Source organism: Myotis nattereri (assembly GCF_964212035.1).
Source record: "Myotis nattereri genome assembly, chromosome: 5".
Classification (NCBI taxonomy): domain Eukaryota; kingdom Metazoa; phylum Chordata; class Mammalia; order Chiroptera; family Vespertilionidae; genus Myotis; species Myotis nattereri.
Genome location: NC_138080.1, coordinates 52488302 through 52508442, shown reverse-complemented (window position 1 = coordinate 52508442; position 20141 = coordinate 52488302). Strand labels below are relative to the sequence as shown.

At 44.4% G+C, this 20141-nt stretch overlaps 1 protein-coding gene and 1 pseudogene across 2 annotated transcripts; both read right to left on the bottom strand.

The window, feature by feature from the left end:
- LOC308520255 (ferritin light chain-like) lies at positions 1 to 8253 on the bottom strand (annotated as a pseudogene). Its single transcript has 3 exons — positions 8156 to 8253; positions 3183 to 3233; positions 1 to 615 (listed from the first exon to the last, which is right to left on the bottom strand). The product of its transcript is annotated as a ferritin light chain-like (transcript).
- Positions 8254 to 9846: 1593 nt separating this feature from the next.
- SFRP2 (secreted frizzled related protein 2) lies at positions 9847 to 18233 on the bottom strand. Its single transcript, XM_081092838.1, has 3 exons — positions 17520 to 18233; positions 15320 to 15400; positions 9847 to 11021 (listed from the first exon to the last, which is right to left on the bottom strand). The coding sequence occupies exons 1-3, from the start codon at positions 18016 to 18018 to the stop codon at positions 10717 to 10719; spliced, it is 885 nt and encodes a 294-aa protein (XP_080948964.1). The 5' UTR covers positions 18019 to 18233; the 3' UTR covers positions 9847 to 10716.
- Positions 18234 to 20141: the final 1908 nt, after the last annotated feature.

Here is a 20141-nt window from a genome sequence, read left to right as displayed (position 1 = left end):
TTAGTCATGCTTGAGGGTGAGCCTTTCCAAGAGATACTTGCCCAGCCCAGCCTGGGGGCCAGCCAGCCTGTGGATGTGAGTCAGGTGGTCGCCCATCTTCTTGATGAGTTTCACCTCTTCATCCAGGAGGTGGTTCTCCAGGAAGTCACAGAGCTGAGGGTCTGCGCAGGTAGAACCAGGGCCTGCAGCTCCAAAAGGGCCTGGTTCAGGTTTCTCTCCAAGGCCAGGGCCGCTTCCGTGGGTTCTTGAGTTTTGCCCACTCACCTTGGGAGGCTTCAGCACGTCCTGGAAGAGAATGTGGCCACTGCGCTTGTTTTGCAACTTTAAGGGATGCTCAGCATCCTCACGCCTCTTCTCTGCCAACTCATGGAAAAAGTGGCCCACGCCCTCCAGAGCCACATCTTCCCTGTCAAAATAGAAGCCCAGAGAGAGGCAGGTGTGGGAGGCCCGCAATGCAGGCTGGCCAGGCGGTTGACCACAGCCTCCACCTCGGTGGAATAATTCTGATGAATTTGGGAGCTTATGGTGGTTCGGCAATAAGGAGTTAAGGTAGAAACAACAGCAACAACGGCATGTTGGCTGGTCCTGGGAGGTGGTTCTGAAAGTGGTGACTGGCTAAGACACAGGAGGGTAGTGAGAGGCTGGAAGAAGGGGTGTCCCTTGGGTCTGTTCCGCCCAAACACTGTTGAAGCAAGAGACAGATCCAGGACCACCGAGGGTCCTCCCTCCCTCCTTCCTTTCTGTCTTGATACTCTTGTCAAAAGTTAATTGGTCATAAATATAATGGTTTATTTCCGGATTCTCAATTTTATTATTGTGATCTGTGTGCCTACCCTTACGCCAGCACCACATTGTCTTGATTACTATCGCTTTGTATTAAGTTTTGAAATTGGTAAGTGTGAGTCTTTCAACTTTGTTCTTCTTTTTCCAAGATTGTCTTATCTATTTCTGGCCCCTTGCAGTCCTATGAGAATTTTAGAAACAGCTTGTTAATTTCTGCAAAAGAGGCAGCTGGAGTATTGACAGGGATTGTATTGAATCTGTGGACCAATTTGGGGAAGTATTGCATATTAACAATATTAAGTCTTCTGATTTATGAACAAGGGAAGTATTTTCATTTATTTAGTTCTTTAACTTCTTTCAATGATGTTTTGTAATTTCCAATGACTAAATCTTGTACTTCATTTGTTAAATTTATTCCATACCTAAGTTTTTTCTTTATTCTTTTTAATTCTGTGGTAAATGGAATTAACTTTATTTTTGAACTGTTCAATGCTAGAATATAATCATCCTATCTAATAAAGAGGGAATATGCTAATTGACTGTCACACCCTCACAAAGGGAGGCGCCCACAGCCACAGATGGTGGCACCCAGTCCCCTCAGCCCCGTGGGGGGGGGGGGGGCGGTGTGTGTGTGTGACAGGCACCATGTGCCTCATTCAGCCAGAGTCCCACAGTCCCCTCAGCCCCGCCTCATCCAGCCGGAGTCCCCCAGTCCCCTCAGCCCCGCAGGGGAGGGCAGTTGGGGACAGCCATGCTGACAGGGAAGCAGTTAGGCATCAATCAGTTTGGCAGGGGAGTGGTTAGGGGGCTATCAGGCTGGCAGGCAGAGTGGTTAGGGGCAATCAAGCAGGCAGGCAGGTGAGTGGTTAGGAGCCAACAGTCCTGGATTGTGAGAGGGATGTCCGACTGCCAGTTTAACCAGCAGTCGGACATCCCCCGAGGGGTCCCAGATTGGAGAAGGTGCAGGCTGGGCTGAGGGACACCCCTCGCCCCGTGCACAAATTTTGTGCACCAGGCCTCTAGTTTATTGTATATTGATCTTATAGCCTGTAGCCTTGCTAAACTCATTCATTAGTTCTAATAGTTTAGTGGATTCCTTAGTATTTTCTATAGATAAGATCATGGCATTTGCAAATAGAGTTATTTTAGTTCCTCCTTTCTGATCTGGTTTCTTATTCTCCCTCTCCTTCCTCCTTCCCTCCCTCCCTCCCTCCCTCCTTCCCTCCCTTCCTCCCTCCCTCCCTTTTTTCCTTCTTTTCTTCCTCCCTCCTTTCCTTCCTTTCTTTCTTGCCAGAATGTGCTGGCTAGAACTTCCAGTAATATGTTAAATAAGAATGGAGAGAGTGAATATCACTTATTTTTTCCTGATCTTAAAGGGAAAGCATTCATTGTTTCACTATTAAGTATGATGTTAACTATGGGTTTATGTAGATGGCTTTATCAGGTTGAGAAAGTTCCCTTTTATTCCTAGTTCATTGAGTATTTTTATCCTGAAAGGGTGTTGGACTTTGTTGAGTGCTTTCTGCATCTATTGATATGATCATGTGGAGTTAGGTCTTTATTCTATTAATATAGTGTATGACATTGATTAATTTTCATGTTAAACCAAGCTAGCATTCCGGGGATGTGTCCCACTTGGTCATGGTGTCTAATACTTTTAATATGCTGCTGGATTATTGAGGTTTTTTGCATCTATATTCATAAGGAATTTTGGCCTGTAGTCTTTTCTTGGGATTTCTTTGTCTGGTTTTGCTCTCAGGGTAATACTGGTCTCATAATATGACTTGGGAATGTTGCCCCCTCTTCTATTTTTTGGGTGAGTTTGTAAATGACTGATGTTAGTTCTTTTTTAAATGTGTATTAGAATTCACCAGACAAGCCATCTGGGCCTGACCTTTTCTTTCTAGGAAAGTGTTTTATTAGTAATTCAATCTCTTTACTTATTATAGTCTATTTAGATTTTCTGTTTGCTCTTGAGTCACTTTTGGTATTTTGTGTCTTTCTAAGAATTTGTCAATTTTGTCTAGGTTATCTAATTTTTGGCATAAAATTGTTCATAGTATTCCCTTACAATCCTTTTTACTTCTTCAAAGTTGGTAGTAATATTTCTTTTTTATTCCTGATTTTAGTAATTTGGGTCTTCTCTCTTTTTATTTTGGTCAGTCTGGTTACAGTTTTATCAATTTTTTTAAACGTTTATTTTCATTTGTTTTCTCTGTTGTTTTTCTAGTCTCAATTTTATTTATTGTTACTGCAATCTGTATAATTTCCTTTCTTCTGCTTGCTTTGGGCTTAGTTCACTCTTCTTTGTTTTTTAAGATGGAAGGTCAGGTTATTGACTTGAGATTTTTTTTTCTCTTTTAATGTAGGCATTTACAGCTATTTCCTCTAAACATTACTTTAGCTGCATCACATCCTTTTTGGTATATTGAGTTTTTGGTGTCAGCCACCTAAATTTTAAACAGATTTAGGACTGTGTTGTTTAATTTTCACATGTTTGTGAATTTCCAAAATTTCCTTCTGTTATTTATTTCAAATTTCATTCCATTGTGGTTGGAGAACATACTTTGCATGATTTTGATCCTTTAAAAAGTTTTAAGGCTTGTTGTATGGTCTGTCCTGGACAGTGTTCCATGTGCACTTGTGTGATGAGTTCAGAGATTTGGGGGCTGATCAAGGAAGGACGGGAGCACGAGATAGCAGCTTGGGCAGCATTTGGACAGGGTTGCATGAGAGGGAAGTCCCTCACAGTGGAAGGTCTTCTAGAGACAGAGGCCACCATCCAAAGAGGGAAGAGGGTAAGGGAACTCCAGGGAAGAGGAGGATGGGGAAGACACTGAAGTATCCAGGTCATGCCAGCCAGCAGTCAGGTGTAGGGCTCTGAGTCAGCTCTGAAGGGCAGCAGCAGCTGGGGGTCTTTTATAACCATGGGTTTATCTTATCTATGGCTAGCAGATATTGGGTGCAGCTCTGCAGGGTTTGGGAAGCAGACAGACTCTAAATGGCTAAAAATACGCTAATTTTGGATCTACTTAAAGCAATGGGATATGTAAGAATTTGAATTTGGCTTTGAACTAATGCTGCCAACCGGCTGCGAAGAAGCAAACAACACAAGGGCCCACATACAGGGGCCAGCTTTGGGCCATTTATTGTAAATTTAAGAAACATGTGTATTCTGTTTGGTGGAATGTTCTGAAAATAGATGTCTGTTAGGTCTGGTTGGCTCATAGTGTTGTTCAAATCTTCTATTTCCTTGTTGATCTTCTGCCTATTTGTTCAACCCATTATTGGAAGTGGCATATTGAAGTCTTACTGTTGGGTTGCCTGTTTCTTCACTTTGTCCTCTCTTTGAACACACCTCTCACATTTTCTTCGCCTAGATAATTCCTTATGGTATCATAGGAAGCAGTTCAGCATTCACGCTTGTTCTCTGGCTCTGCTGCGCAGAGGGTAATGTTACTGGTTTGAGGTGGTTTTTAGTTTAATTTTTCTTTTCTAGCCTCGAATCCCAGGCCAGTGCTCATCCTATGCAAGACAGGTTTAATGGAACTAGGCCAGGATGTGAGGGCCATGATATACTTAGAACCTCTCCCCTTTCAATTTTAGCACGATCGTTAGAAGTCTAAAACAGTAAAGAGATTATTATGATTTCCCTATACAACCCCCATATTTTCATTCTGAAAACCAAGAAAACACTAACTTATATTTATTAGGTATAGGTCAGTATACAATGACTTGGTTTACCCCAACAGGATTATCTTGGTGCTTAAAAAAATTAAAAATCAAATGCTTTCCTCCTTTATTCTCGTTTTTGAAATCTCTGCTAAAAACAATGTTTTGCCCATCATAGAATTAAGCACTATAAGAAAGTCTCTTTTGTCACATAGAATCTGAGTGTCAAGCATTTGACACCTAGCTTCCAGTCCCTCCTCATATAACCATGGCAGACACCATCCAGGCCATATGTATATGCTTTTCCACTGAAAGTCTGTTCATGACTTTTACCCATGTCTGAGTGCATTGCTTGATTTTTTTTACTGTTGAGTTCTGAGTGTTGTTTATATATTCTAGATACAAGTCCTTTGTCAAATATGTGCTTTGCAAGTATTTTCTTTAATCGGTAATTCATCTTTTTATTCTCTTAACATGATCTTTGTTTTTGAACTTTATGGAGGTATAATTGACAAATAAAATAGTAAGGAATTTAAAGTCAACAATGTGATAATTTGATAGCAAAAATTATACATTTTTAAGACGTTCATTTGATCATTTTTTCCTTTTATGGACCGTGCTTTTGTAGTCAGATCTAAGAACTCTTTGCCAAGTGTTAGGTTTTGAAACAAATTTATCTTCTGGTATTTTTCTAAAACTTTTATAACTTTACATTTAAATTCAAGACCTACTTTGAGTTAATTTTTGTATGTATTGTGAGATCTAGACTTCTTCCTCCCTATGGGACATCCAAACACACTAGTACCATCTATTGAGAAGGCTGTCCCTACTCCATTGAATTGCTATTACATCTTTGCCAAAAATTATTTGGGCATATTTGCCTGGATTCATTTTTAGGTTCTCTGTTCTGTTCCATTGATCTGTTATATGTCTGTCCCTCCACCCATACCACACTGTCTTGATTACTATAGTTAAATAGTAAGCCTTAACATTGGGAGGGAAGAATGATTTCTCCCATTTTGGTTTTTCAAAATTATTCTGGCTATCTAAGGCCTTTCTTTTTTAATATGAATTTTAAAATAGGGCTGGCTATCCATGTTTACCAAAAAGCTTGCTGAGATTCTGGTAGGAATTGTATTAAACCTATAGATTAATTTGAGGAAAATTAACACCATTACCATGTTGAGTCTTCTAATCTATGAACATGGTATATCTATTTCTCCAATCATGATAGATAATTGTCTTTTCTGATGTCTTTCATCAGCATTTTGTAATTTTCAGCATACATGCTTTGTTATATTTATATCAAAGTATTTTATTTCCTTTGGAGCAATTGTAAATGGTATTGTGTTCTCAAATTTTGATTTCTACTTTATATGTAAATGCAATTAGTTTTGTGTGTCAATCTTGTATCATTACTGAAGTCACTTATTATTTCTTGGATTTTTTTTTTTTTGTAGATTCCTAGCAATTTTCTATGTAGATAATCATGCTGTCTATAAATAGACAATGTTTTATTTTTTTCCTATCCAATATGTGCCATTTCTTTTTGTTGCCTTATTGCACTGTCTAGAACTTCTAATATGATGTTAAATAAGAGAGAATGGACATCATTGCCTTGTTCTTGAAGCACTCGGTCATTTATCATTAAGTATGATGATGTTAGATGTAGGGTTTTTAGTATATATTCTTTGAGAATAGTTTCCTAGTTTACTGAGAGATTTTTATTATGAATAGGCATTGAAATTTGGCAAATGCTTTTTCTTTTGCATCAATTAACTTGATCATATGATTTTTCTTCTTTAACCTGTTGAAATAGTAAATTACATTGATTAATTTTTTAATATGAAAAGTTTTGTATACCTTGAATAAATCCAATGTGGTTATAGTATATATACTTTTATACATTGCTGGATTTGGTATGCTAATATTTTGTTAAGCATTTTTGTGCCTAAGTTCATGAGAGATGTTGGTCTATATTTTTCTCTTTTTGTGTGTGCTATCTTTGCCTGATTTTGGTATTAAGGCAATACTAGCCTTATATTGGGAAGCATCCTTTCTTCTTCTATGTTCTGGAAGAGATTATGTAAAACTGGCATTAATTCTTCTTTAAATCTTTGGTAAAACTCTCCAGTAAAATTTTCTGGGCCTGGAGATTTTGATTTTAGTATTATTTTAATGTGAACTTACTTATACTCAGAAGAACAAATGGCCGAACCGGTTTGGCTCAGTGGATAGAGCATCGGCCTGCAGACTGAAGGGTCCCAGGTTCAATTCTGGTCAAGGGCATGTACCTTGGTTGCGGGCACATCCCCAGTAGGGGGCGTGCAGGAGGAAGCTGATCGATCTCTCTCATCGATGTTTCTAACTCTCTATCCCTCTCCCTTCTTCTCTGTAAAAAAAAAAAATCAATAAAATATATATAAAAATGAAAAAACAAAAAAGAAGAACAAATGTAGCCCAGGAAGACTGTGTGTCTGGAGAAATGTGGAGCTCAGTTACTATTGTTTGCTAATACCTAGGTCACACTCCATGGGTGGGGAATGTCCCACCCGCAGGCCATAGGCCTTATGTGTAAGGCTCATGAAATAATTTGCTGGCCCTGCAAAGGCATTAGGGATGAGTTAATTCAATGTTTGACCAAATAGAGCAGGCTAATTTTTAAGTTGATAATTTTGTATAGCCTGCAAATGATGTTATAAATATCCAAATAGCCCTTGGCAGAAAAAGGTTCCCCACTCCTGCCTGATACTGTGAGGTTCTTGAGAGTAGCCATGTATTGGTCATTGTTGGGACCTCATCACTAAGGGTAAACACTCTATACAGATTACTGAATAAATACATCAATGACCATAGTTGGTGCTCAGTAAATCTTTGCTGAGTTAATGAGTTAGTTTGTACTTGTACGTACAGTGTGTTTCAAAGGTGAAAAGCACATTATTCCACAATGCAGATGCAGTGACTGCACAAGGGGTACATATGACTGGATTTGCTTTTCATGGTGACCCCCTCCCTCCATCAAGAATATTGTAAAGAAGAGTTAAAAGCTAAAAAATCCAGGCTAGCTATCATTTGATGAGAGAAGAGACGGTGACGAATGGAGGGCACTATTAGACAAAATGGATCCTTTTCAACCCTGTGAAATTCAGTACACTGACGTGTGCATGTGCACAGAGCCTCTGCTCTTTGTTCGCTTAGGAAATGCTGCCCCCAAAACTCTTACAGATTTGTTCTTATACAAAAACTCATTTCTCAAGTTATTTAGGAAAAGGAAGAGGAATGACATGCATAGTAGACATGTAGTTTTCATATCTTTTAACTTTTCTGTTTAGGCTGATCCCCTATTTGGGGCATTTTAGCAATTTATGAACAGGTCAAAAATCATGTTAGGAAAGTCAGAAACCCAATGTCTTCTGATTACTTGCTTCCTTTGTCTAGTAATGAATGACATTCAGGTTTTCATCTGCCTGCAGGAGAAATCTGATAGTTGCAAGTATAAATAAGAATAAAATCATGATTAATTCAAGAATAAATGAGCTTTATATATTTGAATCATCATGCAAAACAAAACGATGAAACAATGTGAAAAATTAAACAAAAACCTAGCTGCTTTCCCCACGCTTGCCTCATTGTCTCCTAGCCTTGTCAAAGATGCGACTGGAAAGTCCAAAGGGAGGCACATATGGCAGGAGGCAGATACCGGAGGGATGTCTCCACTGCTAACTCCTGAGCACCTGGTTGAAGGAGGCTCTGCCTGGCGTGGGCTTGCTCCCGACAGCGGAAAGTTTTGCATCCCATTGTGTGGGCATGTCACTTTGGCTTGTTTGGGAAAGGAGCAGATAGGTCAGTTTCTTCCAAATCGTCTCTTTTCAGTAGATTTTCAGTTGATGCATTGTACATAGTTTCCCCCTTCCAATCTCTAAATCCTGGGTTTATTGTTTCCTTTCTTTTGTAGTTTATCTTCTCTTTCTCTTTTGCCTTTTCCAGTGTCCCTAGTTTCCTGTTCTAAATGTTTAAAATGAGCTGGCCTTGCTCCATGAGTGTCTCCCCTCTCTAGTCTGGTCCATATGTGCCTTGGAGGAAGAGGGAGGGTTGTGTCTTGAGTTTGTGGATTCAGATGAGAAACAGAATCAAGTGGCAAGCCAGAGAAAAATGAAAGGGGCTAATAAAATGGTGCAGCCCAGGCTATGGGCTATGGTATTGATTGTTGGTGCCAGAAGAACTTGAAGAGCTGTAGAGAGGTCATGGATGTATATGTTCAGGAAACTTTTAAAGTAAATTGATAACATGCCATCCGATAAAGGCTTCACATGAAGGCCACTAAAAATTGCAGATTTTCTGGGATATTCTTGCCCTCATTGCCTATACTTAGACTTCATATAATTAGCAATTACAGGTATATAATTGTAATCATGATTACTTATGTTCTTTCTCTCCCTCATGTAAACTCTATAAGAACAAGGATTAAAGTAAGTATCCCTGGCACTTAGAACAGGGCCAGGCACATAGCAGATGCCCAGTAAATACTTGTTGAATAAGTGAGTGCCACCACGTTTCTAAAATCCACTTCCAGGTAGAATAGAAGATAGAACTTGTCCTTTGAAAGGCCCAAGTTTCAGCTCTGCCCCTCTGAGCCATGCTCTCCAACCCTTAGGAGACTGTCTCCTCACGTATTTAATAGAATTTCTCTGGAGGCTCCCAAATAATGAAGTATTTGAATGGGCATTTTATGGATGTCTGTCCTTTTTTTAAAAAATATTTTTATTGATTTCAGAGAGGAAGATAGAAACATCAATGACAAGAATCACTGACTGGCTGCTTCCTGCACGCCTCCTACTGGGGCTCAAGCACACAATCCGGACATGTGACCTCCAGGTTTATAGGTCGATACTCAGCTACTGAGCAACACTGGCCAGGCTGCCCTTCTAATGTTAGTTTTTCACCATCCCCTCCCTACCCCGTCTTCCAGTGGGCACTTCAAATCATGGCTCTTTATCTGAGGGTTAAAGTGGGGAAGGAACTAACAATTGTTGCCATGGTTACTCTTTTTCATTATGAAAATCTCTGGAAATGGAAAGGGCAACAGTAGAGGCCATGAACCTTTGGATTTAGAGCCGTGTTGCCACAGGGCTGTAGCTGAGCTGCTGAGAAGGGGCGAGAGCAGGAACGTTCTCTGCAGAGGCTGCCAATCTCTGCCTCCCTGCAGGGTCCAGTGTAAAAATCTGTACAAACGAGATGTGAGGCTCAGGCGGGAGCCCAGTGCCGCCACGGGGAGACACTTTCTGTGTCACTGAAGAGACAGATACTTCAAACTGTGGGAAGGCTGGATCGCAGGAGAAAGGAGGCGACCACTCTTATACAACTCCTTCTACTAAAAAGACCACGGCAAGTAGGTAGAACAGGGTGTAAAGTTTATATACAAGAACATAATGTTTATCTGAAATATTTACAATGTTGGTTAAAGCAATATTTTTACAACTTTTTCAGGTCAACTACTATTATATTACAGGTAAGCTACCATGGTTTCATTTGCAACAATAAGAAAAAATGTTTTAAACAAAGCTTAAAGAACTCAGGTCAATTACAACATGTGTCTGTTGTGCCCTTTATTGGAAGAAATCGTGCTATGATGGTGAATGTGCTTTTTATAAATGGAAGTACTCTACCTGGAAATGCAATGTGTGCTGCAGTTAAGTTCACGAGGGTGTAAAATGAGAAGTGAACGGTTACACCACTTAGGCACTGAGTCTTAGGCCTCAGGCCGGAGCTGAGAGATGTTGAGATAACAGCCAGCTTTATCTCAACCTGGTCTGTGACCCACAACACTTGGGGCCACAGACCAAAATGAAGTTATTTGTATGTTATGGCAACCTCAGCAGAAAGTGAAAATCAGGTGACCCAAACCAAACTGGGAAAAATGAGAATCAGACCCAAGTCACAGTTGCATCTACTCAAAACTAGCTTTAAAGTGAGCTATTTTAAAACTTCATAAAAATATGCATGGTTTTATTACTTCGAATATTTCTACAATACTCGGGTGGGTTTTCCTTTATGTGAAAATAGGTATCCATTCCTGAGGCCTCTAAGGGCCTTATAACTCAGGAAATGCTGGGGGTGCAAATGTGCAAAAGGTAGGGATGCTGCTCAGGCTGGGGCCGGAGCTGCAGGGACTGTGCTTGGAACAGGAGAGCTGAGGCCTCCGGTGGGTGTGGTCAGCCGAGCCCCGGGGCTGGCCTGTCGGAAGCAAGCCGGACGCCCCCACTAGCACTGCAGCTTGCGGATGCTGCGGGAGATGCGCTTGAACTCCCTCTGCCCCTTCTGCCACCGCTTCACGGAGGTGATCACCAGCTCCCCGCCCAGTTTCTGTCCCATGACCAGGTAGGGCGCATTGATGTCATTCATCTCCTCGCAGGTGCACTGCAGGCTGTCTTTGAGCCACAGCACCGACTTCTTCAGGTCCCTTTCGGACACCCCGTTCAGCTTGTAAATGGTCTTGCTCTTGGTCTCCAGGATGATTTTCGTGTCTCTGTTGATGTAGGTTATCTCCTTGACTTTGATTTTCAGTGCTACCAAGAGGGGATGGAATCACTCCAGTTATAATGAGGGAATACAGGATCGATTGGGAGCTCCCCTCTCCCCATGCTACTGCTTGTTGGTGTGACCAGGAGTGGGGGACGGAGGAAGAGCTTCCTCGAGCTGAGGGACTGTCAGGGGCTGTGCGAAGGGGGGTGGGAGCTGGGGGCAGCAGGTGCTCCATTTCCAAAAAGTCAAAGGGCCCTAGCCGGTTTGGCTCAGTGGATAGGGCGTTAGCCTGAGGACTAAAGGTTCCTAGGTTTGATTCTGGCCAAGAGCACATGCCTGGGTTTCGGGATTGATCCCCCCCTAGAAGGGGAAGTGCAAGAGGCAGCCAGTCAATGATTCTCTCTCATCATTGATGTTTCTATCTCTCTATCTCTCTCCCTTCCTCTCTGAAATCAATATATATATATATATAAAAGCCTCAAAGGGTTTGCCTTGTACTTTGTTTCAAATCAAAACTCCTGTGAGACTCAGTCACTTTCCTAGTCCGACTAGTGTTTGTGTGTAGGTCACACGTGGCTTGTGCTCTGCTCTCAACAAAGGACTTCCCCGGCTGGAAACGTCAGCATGAAAAGAAATGCCTGACTCTTAGGTGAAATGTGATCTTCTGTGGCTGCAAACTTTAAACTCAATTAATTAGGGCGGATAGGTTTTTGGACAAACCTGTAAGGAAATTATATCACACAATCATTGTTTTCTAAAGAATAGACTAAGGGGAAGGAGAGATGATCTTACAGCTGCATTTGATTTGGTAAAGTAACTCGGAGAAAAATATCCAAGACTCTTTTTAAGAGCACATGTTTAGCTGTAAAAGTGTTTTTCTGAAGACCTCATCCTCATATGCTATCATTTGCCTGTCCAAGGCCAGGGCGTTTACAGATCATGTATGTACTGTTTCCAAAATGGATATTGGACTCATTAGAATGCTAAGACCAAAAGTAAGTGGTTTACATAAAAGACACATTTTATAGTCATAAACAGCATGCTTTGGGACAGAAAACCCTGCAGACATACATGGTGGAAATACATTTCAAGAATCCATGAAGGCAGAGAAAGGACAGAATTTTAAGGTTGGAAGAAATCATCCAGTTAAAAATCTCTTGCTGGCACACAAAGAATCTGCATTCCAGAGAAATGTAGTGACTTACACGAGGTCACCCAGTTAGGTAGTGCCCTGGCTGAGTCGAGTTTTCAGAATGCCGGTTCCCAAACCTATAACACCAGTGTGGTCTCATAAGGCAACTTCCAGTTTCTTGCCCTGGTTGGAGCATTAACTCACCCAACTGAATGTGTCCTAAGACCCTTGGTGCCATTGACAACTGTTCCGTTTAGATATGTACAAGTCTAACGTCCTGACTTTGACAGCGTTTGAGTCATCGTTGAAATCAGTAATAGAAGAAGAGTATTGTGTGTATGTGAGCATCACTGCTTTGGCGGTTTCTATCTATCTCAGAAAGATAATGTGACTAAGATTTTTTTTTTTTTGCAACTGGAAAATGACCAAAGCTCAGCCAGGTAAATCAAGGATACTATGACTTAGTCAACCATGTTTTTGTCTGATACACATCTGAACCATACCACTGAGTTCTCAGGGTTTATGAGACGTCTATCATGAAATAAGTCACATGGTCCTGTGGCCCCTGTATGAGGGGTGGGAATGAGGATGACATATGGTGAGAGCAGTGATTAACTGTTGCCTGGGAGCCTCGTCTATAGTACAGATAGAGCATGTGTGAATTTCGCCTGGTCTAATTTAACATTCTTGAGCTCCAAACATTAAAAAAAAAGTCATCACTTTGACCCAGAGGAACATTTATCACTCATGCTTCTCTAGCTTTAAAATAGCCAACATTGCAAGAGATTACCCCGGGGAAACATTAGGCCCTTCCTCCCTGGATTTTCATCTGGGACCAAATATAGGGAATTAAAGTCCCAGAATCACGTTTCCTGCCCTGGAAGATGAGAACGGGGATACGGGATGTGATCATCACCATCTGATTCAACAATGGGTTGTATGCAAAAGCAGATGGTTGCGCCTTTCTTTCTTCACCAGTACTTTCAGCTCTGTAGTAGGGTTGGAGACCATTTTCTACATTTCCCCTGCACTTCAGGTGTGCAATGGGGAAAGAGTGTGATGTTAAATACACTTGTTCCTTCTCCCATTCTATTACTTCCCCAAAGTACAGAGGCGATAGAGAATGCTGCTTATAAACCAGGGGTATAGAATGTACTTCCTGTAGGGTAGGTTCATTAGCCCTTTTGGGACAAAATGAATGTGGGGAAACAGAAAACAAAGCTTGTGAGGTATCTACATGTGTGGCACTTTAAATGTAATGATTTCTATGTTGTCTTGAAAGGCTTTTTCCTCTAAGGAGAGAGAACACTAGCACTAATTCCCCACCCCCCTCATTTTTTTGGCCCAATCTTGACAGAGCATCCTTAGGAAGGTCTTGTGTGTGTGTATGTGTGTGTGTGTCTCCTAAATTGACTGTTTTGGAGCCCCATAATATAACCAACATTTTCATGGAAGTCAGGAGGGAGATCTGGATTACATCTAGTGCAAAGGACATAGCTGTCAGAAGATGTTTTATGTAAGTTTTAATATATATTTTATTAAAATTATATTTTCCTCTCTTGCCCTTAATCATATCTGGTAGCATAAAGCTAGGAACTGTGTTGATTAAGAGCCTGGAGATTTGGGCCGAAACCGGTTTGGCTCAGTGGATAGAGCATCGGCCTGCGGACTGAAAGGTCCCAGGTTCGATTCCGGTCAAGGGCATGTACCTGGGTTGCGGGCACATCCCCGGTGGGGGATGTGCAGGAGGCGGCTGATCGATGTTTCTCTCTCATCGATGTTCTGACTCTCTATCTCTCTCCCTTCCTCTCTGTAAAAAATCAATAAAATATATTTAAAAAAAAAAAAGAGCCTGGAGATTTGGGATTGCTGCTGCCCACATGCCAGGCCTTGAGAGCTGTATATATTTGAATTTAGACATATGACACACGACCATCCCACCTTTGGCTCTTTCTGAGGGGGAGGACTGGTCGGGACAGAGTTGCCTCCTTTCTTTGTCCCTTCCTTGGCATGGGGCTCTTCTCCTAAAGCTGTGTCTCTGGTTGTTCTCAGCTAAGGGTAAACCCAGGACACCTTCTGGGAGAGACTTGGGGTTATAAGGAGCAGGGTTAGGAGTATCTCAGAGTTTCAGGGACCCGACCAAACCTGAGATTTCTGGGAGGGCAATTCTCAACAGTGGGAGCTGGAGTGACTTCTCTCAGTCTCAAGTACTTTGTTGAGGATGTAGAATTAGTAATACAGACCTGTTAGAGGCCACTATTGTTTGATAGAGCAGGGATCACATCTGTTTACCAGTGAGTTTAGCCTTCTGCCTCAACGAATGCTTCTAAGGGGCACCAACTACTTAAACACATCCAAAGGTGCCTGCTTTGGGAATGGGATGAAGGCTAGAGTGCCTCAGGCGTCTGAGTGAAGTTCTTGGCCAGTCCCAGCTTTGAACTTGGCATTGACCCTGTGTCCAGCTGGGCCCCTCTCTCGCCCTGGAGGTCTGAGGACAGCAGATAAGGCGCCGACTGAGTCCTGTGTGGACGGGTCCAACCCTCTTCCCTCTTTTAATATTCTCTTAAGGGTAGTGATTTACACTCTGGAACTTGAGTAACATATCACACATTATTTATTGTCCCCAAGCACCATGTCCTCAGGGATCGTTCATGTTTCTTGCCTAGTAAATTCCTGAGCTTTATTTCTTTTTTTTTTTTAAATTTAAGGAATCCCTCCTCCAATTATTAGCCAGTGTCTTGGATATAGTCACTGATGGTTATGAATAAAATAAGAATATTTTAGTTTGGCGCTGGACTAAATTCGTATTTGTGGCCAACTTAATGCCTTCAATGTGTGTGGCTGGGGCTAATATTTACATGTTCCCATCCCTGCTGCACATGTCAAGTGTCGGAAAGACCCTATGGCCCAGGATAAAGCTTGTTGGCAAGAAAAAGCCCAAGTGAAATGACAATATGCCATTGAAAATTAATAATCTGAATAATTCTCATTAATTGATTATTGCTTAGCAGAACAATAAAACTCATCTGAAAAGATACAACTCATTACAATATTTTTACATAGGGAGGAAACTAGGCTAGAGCCAAGTTAGATGATTTTAGGAAAGGTGCACGGACGGTGTTGGTATTTTACATCTTCATGATTTGCACCTTAAGTTTTACTGGTAAATAAAACTTTGGAATGTTTTGTTGGCGGTGGTGTATTACTTACCAAAATCATTTTTACAAAGAGTTTCCATGATGTCGTTGTCATCCTCGTTTTTATTTTTGCAGGCTTCACAGACCTTTGGAGCTAGAAAGGTGAACATTGAGTAAGTTTGCTTAAAAGGGAACAGCAGGTGGCGTTTGTAAACAACTCAAAGGGGCTTACCCAGGCAAGGGTGGCGGGACCCCAGCTTCTGTCTCCTTTAAAAAAGAAGGATCAGGCGTTCGTTCCTAAGCAAGTCTCCATGCCTCCCATTTTTTGATGGACAAAAATGCCCATGTGCTCTGTTTAATACATGGTGAATCCCAAAGAAAAAGGGCGCTTGGGGCAGAGTGTGCAGGCTTTTTAGTTCTTCCTCCCCACCTCTGGGACAAACTCAGTCTCTGAAAAAGTTGTTCCCAAAGCCTCTCTGAGGAGAAAGCACCAGAAGACTCTTGAGAGATTTTTGGGAAACAAACCACAAACGATGGCCAAAAGACTGTCTTTCTCGGCCGCAGGACACCAGTGCAACCGGGTCTCCGTGGTAGAGCTCTGTCTCAGGAGAGGCATTTCAAGATATTTTGAAGACTGCACAGGCGAAGGTGGCTAGTGGGGTAAGGGTCACCCAGGGGCTCTTTCCCACCGTGGAAACACCCTGGGAAGCACAGCAGCCTGCTCGAACCGGGTCTGTGTCACCTGGAGCTTCCTGCCAGGTTTGTGCTCCAGTTGAGCAACATTTATTTCATTTTTATCTTTGTCCCTTGGGGAAGGTTCTTCTTGCTCCTCTTTGTTTCAAATTCTCAAAAACAAACCCATAAAACAAAAACCAGCCAACAACTAGGAAGCAGCTTTTCCTGAAGCTTACCAACACTGAAGCCAACTGCCTCTGGGGTCTGACCCCACCTAGGAATGTGCAGGAGCACAAAGATCAGAGAGCCTCCTGAAGGCTCTTCTAAAACAGTGATTTCCTGGGAAAAGGAAAAAAAGAAGAAGAAAAGAAACAACATTTCTCCGTTTGTAAATGTTCTGTCTTTAAAACTTAGGTGAAATTTGATTTTCATTAATATGAAATTGAATGTTCATAGAAAAAAAAACTTTATGTGATTCACGACAGAACAGTTATTTATCAAATTAGAAAAATGGCAGAGCCCATTTTGAAGACCTCTAAACGTTTATTTTGAAGAGAGAAAGTGTATAATGTTGGTGCGGATAGTGGAAAGAAATAAACAAAAGCGACACACATAAAACTGCCCTTACCTCCCCTCACTCAAACAAAATGAAACATTTCCAATTAGGAGCTCTAGGAATGTACATAAAATGTTACTAACCTGTATTGGTCGGTCTGTGGTGTATGTTGGACAAATGTTTGAAATATGCCAAACATTTGCAATAAATTAGAAATCTAACCAATAAGATGACTGCACACTCATGGTGCCTGCCAGGAAAGATTGCTAAGCAACTTTGCATTTTCTTTAACTAATGATGGCTGTAGGAAAACAATTAGAGATTGAAAGGGGGATGCTGCTGGAGCCCTGAGAGGAATTGGAAGCCCCCTTTCCCTCCCAGGGGGGACCTAAGTCAGCGCAGACTCACTGTGATGTTTTGCTTTCAGGAAGACTATCAAGAGCCCATGAGGTTTTCATTGCTTTGATGGGTTTTGCACAGGAACTCCCCCTGTTTTCTAAAAACTTGGGAAACTCCTTTTTTGCATGGCTAATTAAAACCACTCGTAAGATAAAAGCTGATTTGTGATAGAAAATGATTCCTAGAGATTCCCTTTATGCCCCTTTCCTTAGACACCTGAGCAGTTCTAACCAATGCTCAATTTTCAACAGGCAGAGCCAGATGCTCACCAGCTCCTCCACACAGAACCACTTCCAAGCCCTCCACTCCTGGATGCAAACACAATTTTATATCATAAGGAAAAGATGCCGTTTGGTGATACATTTTCTTTTCTTTTTTAACTGTCCCCGAGAAAGGTATAATTGGAATAACTCGGGAGGAGAATAAGAGGCGCGCGTGTATGTGTGTGTGTGTGTGTGTGTGTGTGTGTGTGTGTGTATCTAAAATTTGTCACAATGACACACCGTGGCAAGGAGAAGGTGCGCCCCGCTAGTCCCTGGCACCGCAGGAGGGGACGCATCGGGATGTGGGGCGGGGACCTCGGAATTTCCTCCGGAAAAGTCTTAGAAAAGCTCAGAGGGAGGGAATAAAGGGGAAGGCTTACCCTCTTCGGTGGCCGGCAGGAGGTGGTCGCTGCTAGCGAGGGGAATGCAGAGGTCGTTGTCCTGGGGGAAACGATCACACTCGAGCATGTCGGGCCAGGGGAAGCCGAAGGCGGACATGACTGGAGCGCAGCGGTCCTTCACCTGCACACAGAGCGAGTGGCAGGGCTGGATGATTTCGTCCAGGTCATCGAGGCACACCGGGGCAAAGAGCGAGCACAGGAACTTCTTGGTGTCCGGGTGGCACTGCTTCATAACCAGGGGGATCCAGGCGCCCGCCTGCTCCAGCACCTCCTTCATGGTCTCGTGGCCCAGCAGGTTGGGCAGCCGCATGTTCTGGTACTCGATGCCGTGGCACAGCTGCAGGTTGGCCGGGATGGGCTTGCAGTTGCTGCGCTTGTAGGAGAAGTCGGGCTGCCCGAAGAACAGCCCGCGCGCCGTGCCCAAGCAGCAGTGCGAGGCGAGCACCAGCAGCAGCAGCGAGCCGGGGCCCTGCGGCATCGTGGGCGCGCGACCCCGGGGGCGGGAGTTGCGGAGCGGAGCGGGGGAAGCGCGAGGCGGCCGCGGCCGGAGCGGGTCCCGGGCCCGCTGCTCGCCCGCTCGCTCGGCGCGGCTCCGGGGCCTGGAAAGTGGGCGGCGGGCCGGCTGGAGCGCGCAGGGGCCGGGCGTGGGCAGGACTGCGCGGGCGAGGACCTCTCCGCTCGGCTTCGTGCTGCAAGTCCGGGCTCAGCTCCGGGGGGCTCCGACCCGGGGGAGCAGTGTGTGCAACTGCTGGGGCCCAGCCAGAGTTTTCTTGGCCTTTTTAATGCAAATCTGGAGGCGGGGGGGGGGGGGGGGCAAGGGAGGAGCCAGCGGAGAGTAATCTGAGGAGGGTTGGTCACTACTCACTCGGTCTGGGTTTTCCTTTGAGAATGCCCCTCTTGCGCTCCCTGGAAGGAAATTCTGGCTGCCCCCACAACCCCCTAAAGGTGCGGCCGAGCGCGCGCTCACGGATTGCTTACCACAAACAAATAGACCAGCCTGGCAGCTGCGCCCCAAGAGTGAGGGTGCGGGGCGCGGGCTGCGAGAGATCGGGGGGGGGGGGGGGCCGGGGACTCGATGGGCGGCCTTGCCTCCAGGTCCCGGCGGAAATGCACTCAGCTCCACTCCTCGGAGGATGCTGTCTCCCCACACCCCCTCGCGAGGCCCCGACCAGGGTTTGTTTGACCCCCATCCTGAAGCTTCTGTTCTGACCCGGGCTTCCCGGGGGAACTGCATCTCCCGGCGCCAGCCCGCAGGCATCCGGGTCTTTGTGCCTTCAGCTTGCACCTGGGACCTGTCCGCCCCAGGCCGACACAGTTACCAACCTGGCCCACCCCGTACGTGTGCTCCTCCCTGACCTTTTAACAATCAGAATTACCAATAAAGTTGTAGGAGCAAAAACTTTGACCTGGAAAAGAAAACGCTGGGGTGGTTATTTTGTTGGGGTCAGTCGAGATTTTGCTGTTGTGGGAACGCCTCTGCAGAGTCTCCTTTGAGTCACACACCGCGGCCCACCATTCCCCGGCTTGGGAGAAGGCCTGCCCTCATTCCTTAAGGGACTGGGAGGACTGGGAGGACTCAAGTTCGAAGGCATCAGGGATCCTAGCACACACAGGCCTTGGAGCGGGGGAGCTCGGGAGAACCAGAGGGTGGGCCTCCGGGCGCGGTTTGTAAGGGCCAGTGCTGGGCACAAGGGACTGGCAGAAAATGTGCCAGGGGGGCAGGCTGGGAACAAAGGGGAGCCGGGGGAGGAGCCCTGTCTAGCGACCCCCGAGTGCTAGTCGTGGCCTTGCAGAATTGACTCAACTACCCAGCATATGCCAGTGGGGTGCCTCGTGTGCAGAGGTGAACAAACAGGCCTGCCTCTCCCTTCCCGGACTGCAAATGGTAAGTTCACAGTTGGACACTGGAACTGGGGTGCCAGCAGAGGGAAGGTGTGTGGTGGGGGCCCCCTTTCCCGGAATCGCCCCAAGTCTTTCCTAGGGGCAGGTCGCCTCCTTCCTCTCAGTCTCCCAAGCGGGTGGGCGGTGCAGATCCAAAGAGAAAATCCTGGAAGAGCGAGCCCGCCAAAGTTCTTTCATAGGTAAGGCGCGCGCGCGCGATCTTACTTTCCGCCCACTGGGAGCCGTCAACCTGCCGTGTCCGCAGGCCCCTTACTTCCCTCCTTTCTGAGAGATGTATTGGCCAGGCGACCCCGAGTCGTCCTGCTGTCTTTGTGGTCCCCCTGTTTAGTGGAGGGGGATAATGTGTGGGTGGCGAGAGCTCATTCTGTTACCTACTCGGGAAAGTCGCCGTCTGGAGGGAGAGCACCTTCTGGACCAGAATCCGAGTCCCCCCAAATCCAAAAGTCCAGCTCCCATCTTTTCTCCTGCGAGGGAATGGCCGGGGTGGCTGCAAAGGGCGGCTCTTCTGCCGAGTTGGTCGTAGGCCTTTTCGTTTCTAAATAAAGCCCCAAGAGGACGAAAAGCCCCGCTCCCAAGACACACTATTTTGAAAATAAACCCCAAACGAAAGGAAAAACATTTAGAAACAAATAGCTAATCAGAGCCAGAGCTGGGAGAGATTCTGGAACTTGAGCCCAGGGGTGGAATGAAGGCTCTCTA

Excerpts from the sequence above, each read along its gene's own strand:
- SFRP2 (XM_081092838.1), bottom strand. The coding sequence starts at position 18,018 with ATGCCGCAGGGCCCCGGCTCGCTGCTGCTGCTGGTGCTCGCCTCGCAC. Across the intron at positions 15,401-17,519 it reads CCTGCCGGCCACCGAAGAGG|CTCCAAAGGTCTGTGAAGCC; the intron begins GTAAGCCTTCCC and ends TCACCTTTCTAG. Across the intron at positions 11,022-15,319 it reads TCTTTGTAAAAATGATTTTG|CACTGAAAATCAAAGTCAAG; the intron begins GTAAGTAATACA and ends CCCTCTTGGTAG.